The sequence below is a fragment of the Pleurodeles waltl genome, chromosome 2_1 (assembly GCF_031143425.1).
Source record: "Pleurodeles waltl isolate 20211129_DDA chromosome 2_1, aPleWal1.hap1.20221129, whole genome shotgun sequence".
Taxonomy (NCBI): Eukaryota; Metazoa; Chordata; class Amphibia; order Caudata; family Salamandridae; genus Pleurodeles; species Pleurodeles waltl.
Genome location: NC_090438.1, coordinates 11,899,656 through 11,917,147, shown reverse-complemented (window position 1 = coordinate 11,917,147; position 17,492 = coordinate 11,899,656). Strand labels below are relative to the sequence as shown.

At 45.7% G+C, this 17,492-nt stretch overlaps 1 protein-coding gene across 3 annotated transcripts in view; it reads left to right on the top strand.

Annotated features, from left to right (window-relative positions):
* LOC138260374 (NXPE family member 1-like) overlaps nucleotides 1-16,990 on the top strand; it is a 204,884-nt gene extending 187,894 nt beyond the window's left edge. For all 3 annotated transcript variants that reach the window (XM_069208800.1, XM_069208809.1, XM_069208817.1), the window contains 3 exons: nucleotides 4,056-4,117; nucleotides 8,880-9,098; nucleotides 16,408-16,990. In XM_069208800.1, coding sequence (XP_069064901.1) covers nucleotides 4,056-4,117; nucleotides 8,880-9,098; nucleotides 16,408-16,943 — 817 coding nt within the window. In that variant the 3' untranslated portion in view covers nucleotides 16,944-16,990. The remainder of the gene's footprint in view (nucleotides 1-4,055; nucleotides 4,118-8,879; nucleotides 9,099-16,407) is intronic.
* Nucleotides 16,991-17,492: the final 502 nt, after the last annotated feature.

Below are 17,492 nucleotides of genomic sequence, written 5' to 3'. Positions count from 1 at the left end.
AGCCACGCAACATCCCCGGGGCATTCGAAATCCCCACAACCCGAAGAGAATCCACAACCAAGCGCTGGAAATTGACGCACAGCCGTCCCTGCGTGAAAACTAAACGGCGCATCGCTGTGTGCGGCCCAAGAAATCAACGCACACCATCTTTGTTTCCACGCATCTCCTCCTCTGCAGTTCTTTGCAGAGATTTTGCATGTGAACCAGGTACTTTGTGCTTGAAAGAGACATTTATTGCTTTTTAAAGACTAAAGACACTGCATATCACTTTAACAGTGATATCTCAACATATACTTATTACATTTTAATCGTTTTGACCTGCATCTTATCAGATAAATATTATATATTTTTCTAAACACTGTGTGGTGTATTTTTGTGGTGCTATGCTGTGTTATTGCATGATTTATTGCACAAATACTTTACACATTGCCTCCTAAGTTAAGCCTGACTGTTCAGTGCCAAGCTACCAGAGGGTGGGCACAGGATGATTTGGATTGTGTGTGACTTACCCTGACTAGAGTGAGTGTCCTTGGACAAGGGGTAACCTGACTGCCAACCAAAGACCCCAATTCTAACAACAGGCATACAGTAGCCAGACAGCATATACTTTTCTTCTCAATTACATGTGCACTGCAAGGCGCCTTCCGGGTTCTCAGTCTACATAAAAATGGCATTTTCATTCATTAAACAATTCCAAAGCATACATAAAATTATTTCTTGAAAAAAAACACAAAAATCGACTTTTTAAAATCAGCTCTTGTACATCGACGTAGTAAAACCAGTGTTGAGACCACATTAGCTGTATCGAAGTACTATACAAATGCCAATTTCAACACTAAACCAGAGCCATTCTAAAGAATAAACTGGCAGTATTTGGTAAAACACAGGTACAGACTGGACAGGAATGAAAGACTCTTTAAATACGAAACTAAAGTTAAATATCTCCGGATGTTCTCTGCACCTTATAGCGGCATAATCTTATCGTTCATTTCACACTCAAATCCATCCAACTGCAAAAGAGAGGGAAGAACTTGAATAGTGTATTTAAACGGACACATGTCCTTCATGGTTGTGTTTAAGTAGCTTGCTTCCGAAGTGCATTAGTTGTATTTCCGGGTGAGTGGCAGCTACTTAACATTTTGCTCCCTAAGGTGTTGTCTTCTGTACGTTACCGTGGTGCTGGCAAGAACCTCCCACCAAATGCAAGTCCACTATTCTCCCAGATTCTTACGTATTTTTGCAGCTCGTTTGCTGTTCTTTCTTTTAGAAACAAGTAATTCAAACTGTTTTGTAAGCTTCAATATGAGCATTTCATGTGAGGCGGTAGAAATTTAAGAACCTATGAAAGGTTCCAGCCTCACTGCTTCTTTGCCCTTAAACAATGGAGCATAGTTACCATTGTACATACAGGCTCTGAAACATGCCGGTGATGCTGCTGGTGGTCAAGATGAAATATCTTTGAAGTGTTGATGGCTCCATCACACAAGATATTTTCTTGGTCTGTGGACGCCACCTAGTGGGCAGCAGCGCTGACAGCTTGTTTAGTTAGAACTGCTCCCTGAGGAGGAGGGGCGGAGGTCATGTGAGATTCTTGTGAGAGATTTTGCCGTGGGGCGATGGTTGGGAGTAAAGAGCAGAAGCGCCTGAAGAGGATTCAAGTTGTGGATGTGTGCAGACATGCTGTGTTGATACGAAGCTGCTGACTGCCTGGCTGGGAACACTGTGGCCCATATTTATACTTTTTGACGCTAAACTGCGCTAACGCAGTTTAGCGTCAAAAAATTTAGCGCCGTCTAACGCCATTCTGAAGCGCCATGCGGGCGCCGTGTTTATGGAATGGCGTTAGCCGGCGCTAGCAGACCGGCGCTGCCTGGTGTGCGTGGAAAAAAACCACGTAGACCAGGCAGCGCCGGCGTAGGGGGAAAATGGCGTTAGGGCGTCTTAAAATGGGGCAAGTCAGGTTGAGGCAAAAAAATCGCCTCAACCCGATTTGCGCCATTTTTTTCGACGCCCAGACGCCATTTAAATGACTCCTGTCTTAATAAAGACAGGAGTCATGCCCCCTTGCCCAATGGTTATTAAGCATAGTGGCATGTAGGGGGGCACAAATAAGGCCCCCCTATGCCACCAAAAAAATTTAAAAAAAAAAACAATTATACTTACCTGATCTTACCTGAATGTCCCTGGGATGGGTCCCTCCATCCTTGGGTGTCCTCCTGGGGTGGGCAAGGGTGGCAGGGGGGGTCCCTGGGGGCATGGGAGGGCACCTGTGGGCTCATTTTGAGCCCACAGGCCCCTTAACGCCTACCCTGACCCAGGCGTTAAAAAGTGGCGCAAATGCGGGTTTTTTTTACCCGACCACTCCCGGGCGTGATTTTTGCCCGGGAGTATAAATACGACGCATTTGCGTCGCCGTCATTTTTTTAGACGCGAACGCCTTCCTTGCATCTCATTAACGCAAGGAAGGCGTTCACGCAAAAAAATGACGCTATTTGCCCATACTTTGGCGCTAGACGCGTCTAACGCCAAAGTATAAATATGGCGTTCGTTTTGCGCCGAATTTGCGTCGAAAAAAACGACGCACATTCGGCGCAAACGGAGTATAAATACGCCCCTGTGTCTGCAAAGGAAGCTGAGAAAAGAACCATTTGAATTGCAACGGGTCTCGGGTCATTGGAGTTAGAGCTATTAGCGTTTTCCTGCCGCACAAACTGAGAATAAAAAGTAAAGCAGCTAACATAAACAGACGGGTCAAAGCCCACCGTCAGCTCGCAGAGACAGACAAAAGGAAAAAGCATTCGGAATGCAAGGACAGAAAATGCGCGAGCGAGAGTAAAGAATGGAGTACACAAAGTCACACGTGACTGCAGATGAGAATGAGTAAGAGACTAGAGCCCTGGTAACAGAAACAGCCTGGAGCCTCTGAAACATGCCGCGCTCTGGCCACATGCCATTAGCCAAAGGAAAAAGTACTCCCTAAGCACATGCTACATAGGCACAAGTGGAAGGGTACAAGTACTAGGGCCATGCTCCAACTGCGACAAAGTAAGTACATCTGATACCACACTTGGGCCTCCGACCCTCAGGCCAAATCAGTACTCGTTAAGGCTGCACTTGGCTCAAATCGTAACCAGGGGTGTGATGTCAGACATACGAGTCAAATAGTTAGCAAAAGCAAAGATTTGTAATTAAAGGCTGCACATACCTTAACTGGAAAGCAAAATGTTTGGCAAAAAAGGTAGTCTTCAAAAGGCTTGTAAAGGTTAAAAGAACTTTACATTATAACATACTAAACCTATTGTTATCTAAGAAAAGGGTGAGATTCCCAGTCAGGGGAAGAGTCAGTGAACGGGTTACACTGTGGCTAAGCTTCCGTCTCGGGGTTTCACCGTTTAGTGATGGCTTAGTTTGAGACCACTAGCGCTCACCTTGTGGGGACTGGCAGTGATTTTTCCGCATTATACATTTACGAGAGCGAGAGAGGAGACAGCACACAAAATGGAAAAATGGAGGAATGGAAAGACGGAATAAGGTGATAAAGGGGGGCAGCAGGACCCTGCAAGAGTGTGATAAACGGGTGTGTCTGGTATTCAGTGCACTGACATTCAGCTGCACCGGCTGCAGGTTTGTGAGAAGAGCCCTGGCACTCATTCTTTTACAAGTGAAACACAGCTTCATCTTAGGTTTAGGGTTGGGGTAACTGAGGCTTAGCGGGTGCAGGTGAGGTTTGGTACCGCACAGCGTTCTTGTCTGCCTGCAACAAAATTATGAAAATTTGGAACATTTCAAACTTGACAAACCGAGCTCGGAGACATCATTTTTATTCGAACTACATGTTTTTGCTGTCTTTAACGAATGTTTACCTTTTCCACGATTTAATTCCACGTTTTTAACCTCGAGTTGTTTATTTGGCGGTAATATTGTAATCGCTTTGTATGTTCACACAGGAAGCTAGGAGAAAAGGGCAAATTAAGTTTAAAAATGTACCATTGGAATGCAAATATGTTCGAAATGTCTATGTTCAAGAGAACATTTTTTATTTTGTTGTCTTACAGATCCAACATTGGTAAAGAACTGAAAAAGCCCTTTGAGGATATAAATGTTCTTCAGTGTGACAGTAAGTTGAAATCCCCGTGGTACCCCTGGTTATGGGGTATTACAGTTAGGTTTCCTGTTGATACCAGATCTTCTCTTATCTACTGCTTTTCTGGATTCCAGTAAAGATTAAGGGCCATATTTATACTAAAATGTTACCGCCAGCTAATGCCATTGCAACGCGCCATGTGGGCGCCTTTTTTAAGGAATAACGTTAGCTGGCACTGGGGACTGATCAGAGTAAAAAAAAAATGGGCATGGTCATTGGGCACAGTGGTATGTAGGGGGGCCCAAATTAGGCCCCCATGCCACTTTCAAAAAGAAAAGAAAAAACTTACATAAACTTACCTGTGCATACCTGGGATGGGTCCCCCCATCCATGGGTGTCCTCCAGGGGTGGGCGAGGGTGGCAGGGGGTGTCCCTGGGGGCAGGGAAGGGCACCTATGGACTGCTTCCATGGTCAGAGACCATGGAAGTGAGCCTACAGGTCCCTTAACGCCTGCCCTCACCCAGGTGTTAAAAAACGGCGCACATCAGGCTGGGCACTGTTTTTTAAGGCCCGCCTCCTCCTGTGTGTCAAAATGACACAGGAGGCGCACAGGCCTTAAAGTCATTTTTTGGCCGGGAACGCCTACCTTGCATGTCATTAAGGCAAGGCAGTTTCCCGTATCCAAAAAATTATGCACACGGAGGTTTATTGATGTCCGCGGGGTTGGGTGTCAAAGTATAAATATGGGGCAAGGTTTGCGCTGAATGTGTGTCAACATTTTTGATGCACTTTTGGCGCAAACAGAGAATAAATATGCCCCTAAAAGTCTACATCTTTGCTTTTTCTTTGTGGCAATATCTGCCTTTAACTCTCATGCCATTTGTTTTATGTAACTGCGACTTTCGCCAGTGCCTGGAAGGCCTGAAAGCCGTGTATGCATTTCGTTCTACACAGATATCTGTGAATGTAATTGCATCCATGTTGTGGGTAGAAGCTTTGTGTATACGATTGCTGAGCCATGGGCAAATAATCTGAATGACGACCAGAATGAATCAGTCCCTTGTCAGTGGGCTACTGGCCTCAGCTGTGGGCATGAGGTTGTTTGCTTTCAATATCCCTAGGTCCAGCTACTGTGGCTCTTCAAAACTGGGACAAGTACAACCCCTACAAGGACGTTCTCTCAGTGGTAAAATTGACAAGCACTCCCAAGTTTCACGGAAAGTAGTATGCACGAGCTCAGCAGTGTAACGATTGTACAACTCAGTGCTTTCCTTCCAAGAAAGAAAATACTGTAATGCGCATCAGAACTAAAGACTACACACATGATTAGCAAGATGCAGTTTAGTGTTCTTGACACTGAGGTAGGTTTTGCTGTTTCCTGCTGTTGGTCCCCATTCCCCCTTTTAGTTCAAGTGTGTCCCTCCCAAAGTCAAAATTATAGAGTGATTAAGCTCAGTGGCAGATGACCCTCATTACTCTCACAGTGTGCTCAGTCTTTAACAGTTTCGTGTTTTCTCACTGAGCAAGACTTGCTCAGGCTGTGATGGAGGGTCTTCACACCCAGGTGGCCGACTGATACCTCCTTCACTCACTCGCTATCCCGCCCCTGATAGACTGTGGACTGGCAGCTCCAACAGGGCTTCTCCTGCAGTGGTGCATTCAACAAGGCAGTGGCTCCATGTTCTTCGATGGTTGTAGTGGCATCCCGTAGGTAACAATTGCTGTGAGCTATTCTGAGAACAAGGCCAAAAGCTAGGAAATTGCATTGTGTGAGAACACTATCCTAGCACCAGTTCCTGAAGGCAGAATGGAATGCTTTGCAGAGCCTTAGAGAGTCTTGCTGAAGGCTTCTTCACTCAAATGGAATCTGGTGCTATGCTCATTTGGGTTTGCAAGCTACAACCTGGATGAAGTTTATCGCTCCTGACAAGTGATAAAGTGGCAACCTTTTTATACAGTATCTTATCTAAGATGGAATTTCCAACATCACCTTAGAAATGTCTTGACATAATCATATACAGCAGTAGACATATTAATAAGGTAAAACATATGTCAAAACAGAACACATTGTTTTGGTTAGATTTGTCATTTGACCTTGTAAAACGTACCTGTCCCAGGCTGATGTTGCACTGTGGATTGGTGTCTATTCCATTGACAGGAGGATATGAGTCAAAAGGATGTGACATATCTACAGTTCAAAACAAGAGCTACCATTTTTGGACCTAGAAAGATAGGGGCTGCCATTGGCTACACATACAGTGAAAATTGGAGTCTGCATTTATGTGTTCAGGAACCTAAAACTAAACTAAAGAATCCCAAAAGCAAGAGAATAAAATAAATAAACTAACAGAATTATGAAGGGAAATGTATAAGATTTATGACATTTCTAGAATAATTTCTGAAATAAGCATTCACTTAGTAATGACTAAATGTGTTTTTGATTGATCAAAACTTCATGATATATTCATTACGCATTTACAGAATAAAAGCACATGCCGCAAACGTGCATTTGATAAAGTAGCAATTCATCACTTGTTACATTTTCAATACATGTCTTCAAACCGAAATGAAAAAGGGGTCTCTGCACTAGAAGACATGACCTTTGCAACACTTCAGGTCAGGTAAACTAGTCTTCCAGCAAGTGGTAGAATCAGGTAATGAACCCTCACCTCTGGAAAGCTGCAGCCAATGCTGATTGCACAGCAATCAAACTTGGAGCTGAAAACCCAAGTCAGTGGGTCTTACCTATGTACAGTAAATGTAGACTTGAGATGAGGATCCACTGTCTGCACTAGAACTGGTTTGGGTGGTTATTTCAAGTGTCCTTCCCAATCTGCTTTTCAAAGACAGGTTTTGTTGATTGATGTTTTTAAAAAGAGGGGTGTCTCCAGCCTGGAACCCTCACAACAGTGGGACAAAGAGGTGTGAGGTTTTTGCACATAGCTGTTGCTGTCATCAGCCATTTGAATGTGGGACACCTTGCACAATATAGCCTACAGTTCTACCCTTCATCCACACCATCTATAAAAAGGCAGTGTTTAAGGTAGACTAATCAACAGCTCCTTATTCAGCAAAAGGCCTAATTCAATTTCTAAAGCAGCCTTGTCTCCAGTACCCTCACTTAAGTGTCTAGGTCTCCTCCCTCCAGCTTCAGGATGTCATCAATATACTTCCACTGTTTGAGAAAAACATCTTGCCTATATTTTGTGCAAAGGTTAGGCCAGGGGCACCCAAACTAGACTCCAGAGTCCTTTGTTACTTTGGCTTACACACACCCCATGCATGTGTCTAAGCTAGCTAAACACACAAACACACGCACCAGACACTTGAGATATTAGCGCTAGGTTCAGGGCAGGTGTGTGCATAGAAATGAACTTTGCACAAGTGTGCCAGTAGATCTCCATTCCAGTGATACGGACAAACAGGTATGACCACTACTATGGATTCACAAAATATAGTACACAGCCAGCATAGCCCTATGAAGTAATCCCATTAGAGGAATAGTAGTCCACAGTCTGTTCAATGACTGCATACTTGGAGCATCCCTCTAGTCACTGGACAGGACAATGATCTCAGCCACGTCTATGGACAAATCAAGGCCTCTGTGCACATGCTAGCTTAACATGAGGCTAGGTTCAAAAATAAAAACCAAGACACCAGATATACATAGTGGGGCGCTCAAGTCAGAGGAACACGAATGTACACCATGCAGAGGCCATTCCTGTTGCAACAAGAGACAAGGTATGTCAAGGTTAAAGAAGGAGATGAATATGGTGCGGAACTTATGCTTTAGTTCAGAGAATCCCCAAGGAAATAATGAATCTATTAAGTAGGACTAAACACGTATTTATCTTGCAGCTTGAGGTGTAGGAAGTTAAAACATTGCTCATGTATTCCAATGAAGTTGTGATATATTCACATTTGAAGAAGAAAGATGACATTTTCTGGCTTTGCACAAGGCAAAACTTGACACCAACCTGCCTGGTTTATTCACTACAACCTTAAATCCCATTTATCACCCCTGGGGCAGCCAGTAGTTGGAATGTGTAGTATATGATGCTCTTTGCGAACTGGCAAACCGTGGCTGACTAGTAGAGTGCTCGCATCCCTAAGCAACAAGGGGAACTCTCCTCTTTTGCTCTTTTTAAAAAAGTTCTTCAGCTATGCACTCAGCAAAGCTTGCATAGTTTTTTTAAAGAAATATATACACAGCCCTATTTAAAAATATGCATCTGTCTAAGAGACCATATACTAGTCTTTTTTATGGTTAATTCTAAGGAGACCTCCTCGAGGTCGAATGAGCACTCATGTCCAGGAAGCTGATCAGCCTTCTGGAATGAGATGAAAGCATCTTGTGCCACCTATGATTTCAAGTTGTGTGACGCTTTGTCTTTTTGTGATTAGTTTGAAAATGAAGGAGAGTCTATTTGGACAGTCTATTAGTTTAATAATATGGTGTAGGAAGCTTTTTTGTCAATCATTCAGGTTCCTTCTAGTGGATTTTACTGCTCTGTTTATTAATATTTCAGCTTAGTTTCAGATGGTTACTTACGGTCACACTGTATCCCAAATTTGTATTTTGCTTCATTGTCTGCATTGGGAAGGATAATTTCATAGCTGTTATTCCAGATACATATTTAGACCCATTCAAGAAAAGGCTTTAGTTCAAAACACATTTCAATCGTACTTTAGGTTGTACACTAGAAAGCGCCAAACAGGCATCTGGATTCTTCATAATTTCTTAACCTGCACAGGCCTCTGATCTCTGCATAATGTGTTTTCTTTTTAAATCAGAAAGCAGATCATTAAAAGAAGAAAAATGCAGGACCGGGATGCACTCCCCATTTCCCAGCGGTTACTTCCTGGAAAGTGTCTGGAATCCAGTTTTTTGCTCCATGTCCCCGAGCAGCACCAAGGATCTGATGGACAAGTGTCTACCGGGGAAGATGATTTACTTGATGGGAGATTCAACTCTTCGCCAGTGGATGCCGTATTTCACAAATAATGTGAAAAGTAGGTTTATCCAGCATTTAACTTAAGAATGATCACCATACTTCAACTCTCTATTCTTTCACAGGTGATGACTTCGCTTGGCATGTTGAAGGAATGCATGATGATCGCTACACAGGGCCAACGCCAGACACCAAAAATGCACCAGGTTGCAAAAAATTATTTTATGTTTCTGGTCTGTCACCAGGGGCGGCTCCTTCACTTGTGGTGAAGGAATGTCGGCCCCCTGGCCAAGAGCCAGGAGATGAAAAATGAAAGGATAGTTCCACCATTGTTTCATTTTTCATCTGCTGGCTCAACCAGCAGTACAGGAAGGGGCGGGGCTGGGCCATGGGAGGGGGAATGGAGGATGAGAAGTGAGTGTACCTAAGTGCGCATGTGTGTTTGGCTGTCCGTCTTAGGCCAGCCAAACATACATGCGCACTTAGGTATTTCCAGCCCAGTTGTATACACAGCCAGGCTGGAGAAACTGCACAGGCCCAAGGGCTGTGTCTGAGCGGCAATCACTGCTCCCCAGACCAGTCCTGGCACTGCTTTCATGCTAACTTTAGCATGAAAGCAGCGTCAGGATTGCTGGGTAGCCTGTGCTGGTGTCCCAGTGAATGCTAGGACACCAAATCAATCAATCAATCAATCATTTGTTAGGCGCGCTACTCACCCAGTAGAGTTTCAAGGCGCTTGGGGGGGGGGGGGGTGCTACTGCTCGAAAAACCAGGTCTTGAGATGCTTCCTGAAGGGCAGAAGGTCCTGGGTCAGACGTAGGTTGACGGGGAGGGAGTTCCAGGTCTTGGCAGCGAGGTGGGAGAAGGATCTGCTGCCGGTTGTGGTACAGTGTATGTGGGGGACGGTGGCGAGGTCAGCGGAGCGGAGCTGGTGTGTCGGGATGTGGAAGTTGAGATGCTCGTTGAGGTAGGCAGAGCCGGCGTCATGGAGAGTCTTGTGAGCGTGGATCAGGAGTTTGAAGATTATCCTTTTGTTGACGGGGAGCCAGTGGAGGTCTCTGAGGTGGGCTGAGATGTGTTTGTGGCGAGGGAGGTAAAGGAGGAGTCGTGCTGAGGCGTTCTGAATGCACTGAAGTTTTTTCTGGAGCTTGGCTGTTGTTCCCATGTAGAGTGTGTTGCCGTAGTCCAGCCTACTGCTAACGAGGGATGGGTGACCGTTCTTCTACTTTCAATGGGGATCCATCTATCAGTCTTGCGAAGCATGCAGAGAGTGTTGAAACATGAGGATGAGATGGCGTTGATTTGCTGGGTCATAGTGAACGATGAGTCCAGTATGAAGCCGAGGTTGCGTGCGTGGGTGGTGGGAGTTGGAGCAGCTCCTAGAGTGGCAGGCCACCAGGAGTCATCCCATGCTGATTTGTTGGAGCCGAAGATGACGATCTCTGTCTTATCCAACTTCAGTTTGAGGTGGCTTACCTCCATCCAGTTGGCGATGGCGTGAAGTCCGTTGTGGAGGTTGGTCTTGGCAGTGGCGGGGTCCTCAGTGAGTGAGATGATCAGTTGTGTGTCGCCCGCATAGGAGACAATGTGAAGGCTGTGGGATCGGACGATGTTGGTGAGCGGCGCCATGCAGACGTTGAAAAGGGTGGGGCTGAGAGAGAATCATTTGGGTACTACGCAGATGGTCTTAGTGGCTTTTGACAGGAATGGAGGGAGGCGGACTCTCTGAGTTCTGCCGGAGAGGAAGGATGTGGGCCTTGTGGCTGATTCCAGTGTCGTGGAGGCCTGTGCGAAGTGTGTGGTGACAGACAGTGTCGAAGGCTGCCAAGAGGTCAAGGAGGATGAGTGCCACGGTTTCACCTTTGTCGAGCATGAACCTGATGTCATCGCTAGCAGCGATGAGAGCGGTCTCGGTGCTGTGGTTCTTGCGGAAGCCGGATTGGGAGATGTCGAGCAGGCTGTTGTCCTCCAGGAAGCATGATAGTTGGCTGTTGACTATCTTCTCAATGACCTTCACTGGGAAGGGGACTAGGGAGATGGGTCGGTAATTCTTGAGGTCTTCGAGGTCGGCCTTGGGTTTTTTGATCAGGGCGTTGACTTCGGCTTGTTTCCAGCTCTCCGGGAAGGTGGCGGTCTTGAAGGAGCTGTTGATGATGGTACGGAGCTGGGGGGCGATGATTTGGCTGGCTTTATTGAAACCATGGTGGGGGCAGGGGTCAGCGGGTAATCCGGAGTGGATGGTGCTCATGGTCTTGGTGGTTTCCTCGTCGTTGGTGTGGGTCCAGGCACTCAGGAGGTTGGTGTGGTTGGGTGCGTTGGGGTTGGCGTTGGCTGCTTTGGTCATGGGGGTCAGGGAGGTGAAACTGCTGTGGATGTCCATGATCTTGAGGTGAAAAAAAGTGGTGAGGGAGTCGCAGAGTTCTTGTGACCGGGGGGTCGGCGAAGCAGGACTTGGGGTTTGTGAGTTCTTTGATGATGCTGAAGAGCTCCTTGCTGATGTGTGCGTTATTGTCAATTTGTTCTTTGTAGAATAATCTTTTGGTGGTCTAGATGAGCTGGTGATGCTTGCGGATGGCAGTCTTGAAGGCGGCGTGGTTGCTCTCTGTTTGTTCTTGGTGCCAGATCTTCTCGGTTTTCCGGCACTCCCGCTTGAAGGTCTGAAGGTTGGCGGCGAACCAGGGTGCTTTCTTGCTGGTGCAGGTGTTCGTTGATTTTCTAAGTGGAGCGAGAGTGCTGGCGCAGTCGTCTAGCCATTGTTTGAGGTTGAGCGCGGTGGTAATGGGGTTGCTGGTGTTGGGTGGCGAGGTGTGGTGTGTGCTAGGGTGGAGATCAGTTGGTCCTTTGCGATCTTGATCCATCTGCGGTGAGGGGTCCGTTGCTGGTGGTGGTGAGTGGTTGGTTTCTGGAAGGAGAAGTGGACACATTGGTGCTTGTTCCAGTAGAGTTTGGTGGTATGGGTGAAGGTAATGTGGCTGCTGGTGGAGAAGATGGGGTTGAGTGTGGCCGGCTGAGTGGGTAGGTGTTGTGACAAGTTTCATGAGTCCAAGGTTGTCGCGGTTGTCGAGCAGGGCTGAGGAGTTGCTGTCGTTGGTGTTCTCCAGGTGAAAATTCAGGTCACCGAGGAGCATGTAGTCCATGGAGGCGAAGACATGAGTGCTGATTGTGTCTGCGATGGCGTCTCAGAATTGTGGATGGGAGGCTGGTGGTCTGTAGACAAGGGCTCCTCTCAGGGTGGTGTTGGCTTTGATGTAAATGTGGAAGTGCAGGTGTCATGGGTGTTGGTTGAGATCCTGATGGTTCTCCTGTGGACTATGGCGATTCCTCCTCCTGGTTTGTTGGTGCGTCTCTTTAGGTGATTTTGTAGCCTTCAGGGATGGCTATGGTGATGTCGGGTTCCACGGAGGGGTTCATCCAGGTTTCAGTGAGGAAGGCGATATTTGGGGAGGTTGAGGTGAGCAGGTCCCAGAGTTCGGCGGCGTGCTTGTGGACAGAGCGGGTGTTTGGGAGGATGCAGCTGAGGTGATTGTTATGGGTGGAGTTGTTGGGAAGAGGAGCATGAGGAGCAGGAGATGGTGGGAAGGTAATTTTGTTATTTTTATTTTCCCCCCTCCGTCTCCGTCCCCTCACCCCCCACCCCTTGAGATTTGCAGTTGCCACCGATAGCTGTCACTATACAATTGGATTACAGTCCCAGATACAATGGTGTCACAGACAGTATGGTTACATGGACAAACCTTTGTTTTACTGTAGCTTTGTTAGGGATATTTAATTCTAGTTTGTAGTTAAGGATTCTGCAGCCTGCCACAGCAGTTTCCTGGCTTCCTTTCATGATGAGGCCAGTGGAGTGTTCTGAATCCAGGCCTGTCTTTAAATTAGGAGAGGGGTGCTCAAAGTTGCTGACGGCATCTCTTTCACTGATTCCTTCTGAGAGAGTGGAAGACCTAGTTTTAACCTATTTCTTTGTTACCCAACCAATAAACATTTTTTGAGCAATGAGTCACCCAGTACTGGTGGGAAAGCAGCAAGGACCTTTGCGATGCCAAATGAACACATGTTCCTTCATTACAGCTTTTTGTTCTGCTCATATTTTCCAGTTGAGGCTGAAATGAGAATTACCAAGTTTTGCATCCATAGACCGACCACAAAAGTGAGAAAAACATGCAGATAATGGGCCAGTATTCCAAATATCTATCTGTTATTTCCAGTCCATATGCATGTGTAGTGGGATATCTCATAACCTCAGTAGTGTTAGGCCTCAAGCGCTACACTAGCCAACCCAGGTGTCTGCCCTCCAGTGGGGGGCTGTGCCCTCTTTGGGCATCTGAAGTCACCCTTAGAGTGACCATACTTAGAGCACTCTATGCATTGGGGTACAAACCTCCCTATCTTATGGTCAAATAACCCTTTCTTTTTAGAATCAGACTAGGACTGGTTACCACTATTCCCTTGAGAATTATACCTTTTTGAACACTCTGCTGCTAGCCCAATGGTCCGCCTCCTCTGCTAACTTCCTGGGATCAGTCAGCTTACTGTCAACTAGGTACTGGCTCAAGTCTGTAAAGCAAATACTGAACATATGCTCTCTCAGGATCAAATTGTACAAACCCATGTAATCATTTACTTTACTTTCCCGCACCCAGCCATTCCGTGCCTTACTAGAAAAACCAATAAAGTCTACCCAGGTTTAGTTGGGGAGCTCGTTCTTGTCCCTGAATCTTTGGTGACACTTTTCAGGGGTCACTCCAAATTTGGCAATTAAAATGGCCTCCATAGAGGTATACTTGGTTTGGTCCCCAACCTCTAATGTGAGATGTGTGTCCATCCCAAGTATTGGCATGTGTTTCCACAAGCCCGCCCCACATTGCTCTTTAGGAACCCCATGAGCCCTTAGTGCAACTTCACATGCAGAAAACCACTTGTCAATGTCATCTCCCACCACATAACTTGGCTCCACATCCTTGGGTATACAAACCTTTTTGTCTTCAGCAGGTCCTTTATGCATGCTGCCTACATTACTGCTGGACTCAGGCTACCTAGCCTTGATGTCCAGCTCTTTAAAACTCAGTTCATGGGCTAGCAATAGTTTCTTATCTGTCAAAGCCCTCTCAGCCTTCCTTTCCTCTGCCTCCGTTTGCAATCTGGCCAACTGTAATATGAATTCTCTCTCCTCTTTCCTTCCCTCTGCAGTCAGGCCATGATTTGAGGCACAGCTCCCTGCTTTCTCAGGGGGCACAAATTCAAGGGTGTCAACCCCCAGTACTGTTGGCAAATCTTCGGGAGAGCCATCCACTTGCTCTCCCAACTCCACATGCTCCTGTGAACAGGCTTCTTCCCAGGCCCTTAGTGCCTTTTGGTAGTCCTCCTTCTTGGGGGCTCCCCGGGTAGGTACTCCCATCCTCTTGCAGAACCCTTTCAGCTGGCTAACAGTGTATGCCTCCAGTGTGGCTAGGTCAAACTGTCCAGCTCCTACTCGGGACCCAGCCAAAGACATGTTGTATAGGATTAGATAAAAAAATGTCCAGTAGAAATATTTTCAGAAAAATAAACAATTCAAAAAATGATCTTTGACTGTGGGTGAGTAGTGTTCACATAGCTATTGTATGGCACTGCACAAACACAAGTGCTTTCCTCACTGCCGATCACCAATGTTAGAATGGGGTCTCTAGTCGGCAGAGGTGTACACCCTTGTCCAAGTAGGGACCACAATCCTAGTCACAAACCAAATTATCCTTTGCCCACTCTCTCGTGGCTTGGCACTGAGCAGTCAGGCTTAACTTAGAAGGCAATGTGTAAAGTATTTGTGCAATAAATCATAAAGTAACACAGCGAAAACACCACAAAAATACACCACACAGGTTTAGGAAAATAGATAATATTTATCTGAATAAAAAAGGTAAAAAGGACAAAGATCCAATAAGCACAAGTTGAAATATTACTTTTACACACACAGTACCTGGTATGCGTAAAAAATAACGACGCCCAGAGCTCACAGAGGAGCAGATGTGTTTAAAAATAAGGTGTTGCGTTGGATATTCAGACACGGCACAGACGATGCGTTGTTTCTTTCCACGCTGCAAGGGGTTTGCAATGTTTTTTGGTGCAGAGTCTTGGTTCCTCACTGTGAAGCGGGGATATTTTGACGCCCAAGGGCAATGCGTTGAGGAACAGTTGCTGCATCAATCTGGTAGGCGATGGGTCCACCCTTCCAGCCCAGGAAGACCCATTCAGTATGCAGATGAATGCAGATGTGACTGAGTGTCCTGTGTTTGTAGTTGTCTGGGTGAAATGCAGAAGGGAGCTGTCAACCAGCCCAGACTAGACATTGATTGGAGACAGGCTGTGAGGCACAGATGGTTTTAAGTGCAGAAAAATGCTCACTTTCTAAAAGTGGCATTTCTAAAATAGTAATATAAAACCCAACCTCACCCATAAGCAGGATTTTCTATTACCTTTCTGGCCATGCTAAATATGACCTGTTTCCCCCTTTCAGATCAGAATCTACAACTCAAAAAGTATCTGAGGGCAGTCCTAATGCTAGTCTATGAGAGGGGCAGTCCTCACAGACGTGGTAATCAAATTTAGGAGTTTTTCACTACCAGAAAATATAAAACACATAGGTACGTGTCCTGCCTTTTACCTACATAGTACTCTGCCCTATAGGTTTCCTAGGACCTAGCGTAGGGTTTACTTATATGTAGAAAAAGGGGAGTTTGAGGCTTGGCAAGTATTTTTAAATGTCAAGTCGAAGTGGCAGTGAAACTGTACACACAGACCTTGGAATGTCAGGCGTGAGACATGGTTAAGGGGCTACTTGGGTGGGTGGCACAATCAGTGCTGCAAGCCCACTAGTAGCATTTGATTTATAGGCCCTGGGCACATGCAGTGCACTTTACTAGCGACTTATAAGTAAATCCATGTTTAAGGGAGAGAGCATATGCACTTTAGCACTGGTTAGCAGTGGTAAAATGTGGAGAGCCCTAAAACCAGCAAAAGCAGGGTCAGAAAAGTGGAGGGAGGGGGGCACTAAGTTGGGGATGACTACCTTAAGGCTATCAGGTCTAACATCCAGTATTAATGATATTCCAAGTATTTTTTTGTAATTCTGGGTCTGCTCTCACCACCTGGAATAGCAAACGACCTGCACCCCAATCGACTAACATCTGCTCTGAAATCAATGCACTGGTCATGTGTGTTCCTTATTTCTATCACTGGTTCATATCTGATTGATGCTATGTTTGATGGCAAAGAGCAAATTCTCTTTGTGCTCCTTAAGAATAATTGGTTCTGGCAAATTACAATCTTAGCTGATTTCTTATTTGCATTGACCTCATAATCATTTCAACTCATTCGATATTCTGTTTCCTCCTCAGCTCTTAAATCTTTTAACATCCATGAAGAAGGTCTCCATGGAACCATACGCTATGTGGACATCGACAAGAACATACAACTTCAGTGGATCAGGCATGGGCATCCATTTTTAACAGAAAGTGTGTACAATGTCAAAAGTCTAGCCTATGTGCCTCGCGAAATTGACAAACTGGTTGGTGGGGCCAACTACGTCATTGTTGTAACAATTGGCCATCACTTCCGTCCTTTCCCACTCACTCTGTTTCTACGGAGAGTCATCTGTGTCCGCAAAGCTGTGGAACGCCTCCTTGCCCGGAGTCCTGATAGCAAGGTGATCGTGAAGACCGCAAACATCCGGGAGCATTCAACAGACATGGAACGTCTGAGTGACTTCCACGGCTACATACATTACTACGCCACCAAGCAGATTTTCCGGGGTCTCAATATTGGCTTCATCGACTCCTGGGACATGACTATTGCATCTGCATCATATTTCCTTCATCCAGTGCCCAGTGTGATTGAAAACCATGTTCATATGTTTTTGACGTACATATGTTAACTTCTGAGTCTAGTGCATAAACAGTGACAACCAGACAATTTGAACAACGTGTGATGGCCAGTTGACGTTCTGGGAGGGTATTTCAATCACAACGTGTTTTTTGCGGGATGTCTGATTAAATATGTGGTGGGTCGTGAAGGAAATGCAGTCAACCAACAATCCAGTGCTGTAATTGCCATGATTCTCAGGGCATGGGCAGGGAATTGTAACACTGTTGTTAGCATGACACTTCATTTTGAATGTGGAGACAATATGATTTTTTAATGACCTTGTGCCTCTTCTGCTGCATATAGACTAATATGCTGCGTTGACAGAGACTGGGTAACACTCAGGAATGAATGTGAGGAGGAAAAGGGCGGGCGTTGTGTTTTGGGGACATTCCTTTATAGCACATAGTACTGTAAAGCTTTGCTTCTCATATATATCCGTTTCATGCTGCGTTACAAATATACATAATATCAGGCACGGGGAAATTAATGTTTTTTTTAATGTCTTTATTTTTTTTACTTTGGTCAAGCACAAAGGTAACCTTTGACGCTTCACATAGCT